The sequence below is a fragment of the Macrotis lagotis genome, chromosome 1 (genome assembly GCF_037893015.1).
Source record: "Macrotis lagotis isolate mMagLag1 chromosome 1, bilby.v1.9.chrom.fasta, whole genome shotgun sequence".
In the NCBI taxonomy this organism is placed as follows: Eukaryota; Metazoa; Chordata; class Mammalia; order Peramelemorphia; family Peramelidae; genus Macrotis; species Macrotis lagotis.
The window spans coordinates 494,327,696-494,334,824 of NC_133658.1; the positions used below are offsets into that span (position 1 = coordinate 494,327,696).

A 7,129-nucleotide genomic window follows, 5' to 3' on the forward strand; every position below is an offset into this window, starting at 1 on the left:
TCGGAAACTGTCTTCCAATGAGAGATAAAATGGAACTAACTTAAGTCAAGTTTCTCAAAAAAATTTTAAGGATTTCCTTCTTTACATGACTAGAACAGCACATAGCCACAAAAATTACACAGTATTGAACAAACTTTAGGAGCAAAAGGTAATGCATTCAGTATTTGTCAGTAAATAGAATGTGACTCAACAATCTTATTTTGCTTCTAAAAATGCTGAGCCTTTATTGTTATTAATATCAATTATAATAGCTGTGTTTTAATAAAAGGAAAATTGGTCTTTCCTTATATGCAACTACCTAGTCTTCTTTCTCATGCCAAACATGTCAGTGTGTACTGGAATTTTATGCTATATGATTTTGAAACTGATTTCTAACCTGCAATTGTATTTTTTATTTCCATACAGCTCCTGATGGTCCACCTCAGGAAGTTCAACTTGAGCCCATATCATCTCAAAGCATCAGGGTCACCTGGAAGGTAAAAAAAAAAAAAAAATAGAAATCAGTTATATTTGTTTATTTATTCTTTCCTAGAGAGATTTTCATTTATGTCATACATTATAATGGTTAAGGTACTTTGAATGCTTATAGAACCATGTTTTAATTTTGGCAAGCCTGTTCCAAAAGCAAGTCCATATTTATAAACATTAAATAATCTTATATCAAGTGCTGTTCCTTTTGAAAAGAAAAGCGGTTATTTGTATCTATTTTTGTCTTATTATAATGGAAACTAAAATTAGAAGAGACCTTAGAAATTTGTCTAAAATAACATTACCCCCTCATTTTTACAAATAAGGAATCTGAGACCCAGAAACATTGTGATTTGTATAAAATGACATTTTTGGAGGACGTGATATTGGGGTACATTTTTACTTATGTAGAGATGCTAACTCAATGAATTCGTGAGGAGGAAAAGAAATGAAAAAGAGAGAAAACCCCACATATTTAATTTCTTCTTGCTATGGCTGAATGTCAAATATAATGTTTTTAGGCCTAGCTTTGATTCTAGATTGCTATGGATCCTTAAAGAAATAAGTTCACTTCTCTGGCTCTCAGTTATCAATTTAATGTGATGGGTTGGGTTAGACAATCTTTTAAGGTACTTTACAAATCTAAAATTATATAATTTTACATTTATAAACTCTACAGTATTTATTTATATGCAACATATAATCTGCAAATCTTAATTTATCTACCTTTTACATAATAAATTCATATTTCATGAAAAGCAATTGCTTTTCAATTGGCTTAAATAAGAGATCTCATAAGGTATCTCATAAGAACATCAGAGCCTCTCTGGAACACTATCTTTAAGGTATATCCAATAGAACTATATTAAATATGAAAAAAACCCTAATGAAGTAATCTTTTAGGAACCTCATAATGAAATCTCTTTGGAACAGGTGCAAGAGAAATCCATTTTATATTGAATTCTATTCTGTCATGAATATTGTTTCATGATCAAGGCAGCATTGAGATTACTGCTCTATTTCTAGCCCTGAAGTTTCTCTTAATATTCTTCTCTCCAATTTATATTTGCAAAGTTAATAATCTTTTTTTTATTTTCAAATTTATGAAGCTTCCTTGAACAAGCTTTTGTAGAATTTGCTAATCACATAGATGCAGATTAATATTTAATTCATATTAACATTATAATAAATATGGGAGGGCTAGGTGATGCAGTGGATAGAGCCACAGCTCTGGAGTCAGGAGTACCTGAGTGCAAATCTGGCCTTAGACACTTAATAATTAACTAGCTGTGTGGCCTTGGGCAAGCCACTTAACCCCATTGCCTTGCAAAAGTCTAAAAAAAATTATAATAAATAAGAATTGGTTAACTTTATAACTTATTTGAAGAGAATTGAAAGAAATTAAAGAAATTTTTTTAAAAAGGATTGGAAGGCAGAATTGAATAAAATATTGTATAAAAATTCACTTGAAAAAAGAATAAAAGCAAAATTAAAAAAAGGAAAATGGAGTAAAAGAAACAAGGGTAAGAATCATGATATCTGACAAAGCAATTGCAAAAATAGAACTAATTAAAATAAAAACTTTTATTGAAAAGTACCACTGACTATGAATTAATATCAATATTTTACATGTATCAAACAAGTTGTATGTCACCTAAATTTTTTTTATTTCTTTTATTTTTTTTTTAGATTTTTGCAAGGCAATGGGGTTAAGTGGCTTGCCCAAGGCCACACAGCTAGTTAATTATTAAGTGTCTAAGGCCAGATTTGCACTCAGGTACTCCTGATTCCAGGGCCGGTGCTCTATCCATTGTGCCACCTAGCCACCCCGCCATCTAAAATTTTAAAGGTAAAGAAAGAAATAGACAATAAAACTATAAAAATGTACAGCATTATTTTACCACTTTTAGAGATAACTAAATATAATGTAAATAATAGATATAAAAGTAAAACACCTGAATAGAATTTTAGAAAAGGTAGAAAAATTAATGAGAATAAGAGTATATTTATTTTCCAGATTTTCATGGAACCCTCAAAAAAATTAACCATGAACAGTTAGTTTTGTAAACATATGATAAATGCATTCCTAAGAATAACCATGCTATGTAAAAAAAACACAATAAAATCCATTAGACACAAAAAATAGAATTAAAGCTATAACATTCACTTTATCAGCAATATATCTTTTAAAAAGATAGGAATCTAATAAAAATAGTAGTGCAATTCTGTTATAAAATGGTCAAGAAATCTTTAAATATTATAATAAATAGTAGTGGCTTGTCTTGTACTATGATTTACACAATGGTCTAGGTAGCAAAGCTGAGTTGCTGAAGGTGAGAATTTGGCTCAGTTAGCCATATAGGGTCATTGACTTTGGTCATGGTTTCCTACTATAGAGAAGATAATAAATATCATCCACTACCTGGAAATAGATGTGAACTTGTAGAAAAGGAGTAAAAAAAATCATAACTTGTAAAATATTGTGAAATTGTACAGTTTTATTTTTCTCACAGATGAAATCACACATAAGAAAAGATGAAATTCATATTATACTCAAGGCATTCCTAAACATATTAATCATTTTGGAATAAAGCCACATTTTCAAAATAAGCATTATAGCAGAACTATTAAAAGCCTTGCAAATAAATGCAGAAAAACAATCGAAATCATCTTTTATAGATCATATACAATAAAATTAGATTCAATAACAAATATGAAGAAATAATTAAAATTAATTGGAAATTAATTTAGTTCTAAAAATGGGCATCAAAAAACAAATCAGATACATAATAATTCCATTACAGATAATAGTATCAATGATAATTTATCAAAATTTGGGAAATGAAACAAAACAGTATTTAGGGACAAATGAATATCTCTAAATACTTCCAATCAAGGAAAGAGAAAAAGAGAAAATTGTTCATGTGACTTAATAACAAATAAACAATCTAGAAAATCCACAAATCAAAATTCCCAAATATCACTAAAATACAAATTCCCAAAATCAAAGAAGAAATGAGCAAAAATGAAAGTTAAAAATGCATTGAACTAATAAAATTATCAAACAAAAGATAAGTAGATGATACATTGGCTTACTTAATTTAAAAAGAAAAAATCACATTTCCAGTTTCAAAAATGAAAAAGGTGAATTCATATTCACTGGAGTATGGTGCATGAAATCTGCAATAACCAAGGAAGCAAAAGTTCACACTTCTGAGCATATTGATTTATTGCTAAGATTTGGAATTGCACAATGAACTGGTAGCAGCTCTCTTAGCAGGCACTGGACCCCAAATACAGATTTTGCACAGATTTTATACATTTTAAGAAAACAAGAAGTTCTGGACCAAAGGCTTGTTTTTAATTAGCATGGAAATTACTTGAATAAATTATTTTCTCTATCAGATAAAATGCTATACTATCAACAGAATTTAATTGTTACATCCTCTCATGCTCTTAAATGTGGATAAAGTAGATAAAATTTCCCAGGATCACAGAAATCCTTTATCTCCCATTTAAATTTAGATTAACTAATATATCATTCATTTACTCATTTAACAAGATTTATTGAACAATTATTATGTGAGATTCTCCCTTCCCCCACAGAGAACACACACAAAAAAAAAGATAAATAAAACCTAAAGTCTGCTTTGAAGGAGCTTCATTATCTTCCAGATACATTTCAGAAACCTTTATATGAATTCTCAACCCACATAGCAATGGAGATTGAGTCCATAATGTATACAACTTTAAAATTCTATTCCTTTTGTTAAAATGGTACCCTGCAAGAATTTGCATGAACTAATGCTGAGCAAGATGAGCAGAACCAGAAGAACATTGTACACCCTAACAGCAACATGGGGGCGATGATCAACCTTGATGGATTTGCTCATTCCATCGGTGCAACAATTCAGGAAAAGAACTGTGGAGTTTGAACAAAGACCAAAGGGAAAAAAAGACCAAAAAAGTCCGTTATCTTATTATGTAATTTTGCTATCTCTTATACTTTATTTTTCTTCCTTAAGGATATGATTTCTCTCTCATCACATTCAACTTAGATCAATGTATACCATAGAAACAATGTAAAGACTAACAGACTGCCTTCTGTGGTGGTGGTGGGGGAGCAAGATTCAGGGGGAAATTGTAAAATTCAAAGTAAATAAAATCTTTCTGGGGCAGCTAGGTGGCACACTGGATAGAGCACCAGCCCTGGAGTCAGGAGTACCTAAGTTCAAATCCGGCCTCAGACACTTAATAATTACCTAGCTGTGTGGCCTTGGGCAAGTCACTTAACCCCATTGCCTTGGCAAAAAACCTAAAAAAAAACATCTCTTTCATTTAAAAAATAACAACAAATATGATACCCTGACAGTCTATAATGACAGAAAATAAACTTGGAAGTGGATGAAATTAGATGTGGATAAAAGCAGTAATTAAAAATTTGCTTATATTTCTTTTAAGTAATCAAATTCCTGGGTGAGGATTTGATTATTAAGTACTAATGTGAAAATGCCAGTTCCTTCCAGGGAAAACAAAATTAAAAGTGAATAAAAAAAGAACCTTGAGATAAACACTTGAAAATAAAATAAAGTTGAGGAATAAATGGAGTGAATAGAAAAGGCATGTATTATGTTTTACTATTTTCCATTTTACTTTGGAGCATTTTATTATATGCCAGTCACAATGCTAAACCTTGGCCCTCTAATGGGGCAGACAATAGAGCAAAGAGGTGATCAGGGAAGGATTTTAGTTTTGTTTAGTTTGTATATATGTAAATATGTGTGTGTCTGTGTTTTTTTTCAAATTTTTATAAAATCATGGACAATTTCTCCCTATAACTTACCACCCCCACACACACTCTCCCCTCCAAAAAGAAAAGCAAAAGCCTCATAACTATGAGCAGTCAGGGAAAATTGTTATTCAGGGAAGTCACAGGTTTATACCTGTGAAGTCCTTGTAAATAGAAATAAAAATGCCACTTACCAACTTTCTTATTATCATATACTTTTTTGGCCAAAATTCATATTTTAATATTTATTGAGAGTATATGCTACAGATAATAGCATTCATACTAAAGCTTACATGCCTATGAGCACTTACAATTCTATGGCATTCTAGCCTGAGAAGAATCTCTAGAAGATTCTAGTAACCATGAAAAACAACAAAATGTACTAATAGCAGCATTTACAGGGTTTTAAGATTTTCAAAGTACTTTATAAATATTAAATCATTTTATCCTCATAATACTAGAAAGTGATATTATTTTTCCCATTTTATAGATGAGAACACCAAAGCACTCAAAGGTTAAGTAATTTATGCAGAAAACTCCAGATCTGAATTCCAGTCTTTCTGACCCCAAATTTTAGCAACATCTTCTCAGAATATGTCTGCCCCTGAAGATCAACTTAGCTAACTACAGAGGAGCAAGGAGGAGGACATCAATAACTACTGATTCTTTCACATATTTTTAAAATAAGAATTTGTAATCTTTTTGATGTGTTATAGATTCTAAGTAAAGTGGTAAAGCCTATATACCTCTTATCAAAATAAAGTTTTTAAGTGCAAAAAATAAAATGAAATATTCAGATTTACAAAGCAAACCTATATTGAAATAATTATCAAACACCTCCTGAATTCTTCATGAATCTTAGGTTAAGAGTTACAGTCTAAAATCTTTATGGGAATCATATACACAGGTATAGAGGATATCTTCAAATAAAATATGAGAAGAAAATGACCAGGATTTCACAAACAAAAGAAAACATCTTCATAGTTACAGAATTGATTCAAAATTACAATTTTTAAAATGTTTGTTGATGGTAGAAAAAGCATTTCACATAGCAAAGCAAAATATTGCAATATTATTATTACCTCATATGTATATCCACATATGTATAAATACATGTAAGAAACCTTATTGAAAGTTCTTTTAGATACTTGATGCTAGGGGATCCTGTGAAATTATTTTAAAAGATATAGCCTTGTTTGTCCATGAACATCAAAAGAGGAATAAAACAAGACAGCTGCCAGAGTAAGAGGAGGTACTCTCCCTACAACTGCCACAACAAAAAAAAAAAAAAAAATCTAAGAATCTCAAGGAAGAGGCATAATTTAAACCTAATTTTCATCTGATTTAATCAGATTAAGGGAGGATGCAAATAAATATGCACATGTACACATATAAAAGTGTAAAAATACATTTACTTGACAGGGTAACAACAAGTTCCAAGAAGGAAAGCAGGGAGGGAAGAGTAGAAAATGAAAAAGAAGGTAGATTGAGGGAGGGATTATTGAGAAGCAAAACAAACTCAAAGCTCATTTGGTAGATTTTGAAAAGGAGTTTTAAAAAAAGTGTAGGGACCTTTGATTGAGGTCTAAGTGAGGAAACAGAAGAGGGTAAGGTGTGTAGAAGCTTATTAAATAAGCATAGGGCACCAATAGTTAACAGAATCCTCTTAAACTATTTTTTTAAAGAAGGAATAAAGAACAGAAGGAGGATAAAAGGATCCAAGAAGGGATTGAAAAGAAATACAAATAATTGTAACTGTGAATGTGGATAATGAACTTGATTATCAAACTGAAGAGGATAATAATAGATTAGAAAATCAAATCCAATAATACTGTTTACAGCCAACAGTATTGTTCAAAAAACAACAGAAAC

The 7,129-nt window shown here is 30.5% G+C and overlaps 1 protein-coding gene across 1 annotated transcript in view; it reads left to right on the forward strand.

Annotated features, from left to right (window-relative positions):
- The window catches only part of DSCAM (DS cell adhesion molecule), a 712,116-nt gene that overhangs the window by 559,788 nt on the left and 145,199 nt on the right, over positions 1 to 7,129 (forward strand). Inside the window, exon 16 of the mRNA XM_074213849.1 lies at positions 406 to 476. Within this exon, the coding sequence (XP_074069950.1) occupies positions 406 to 476 (71 nt within the window). The remainder of the gene's footprint in view (positions 1 to 405; positions 477 to 7,129) is intronic.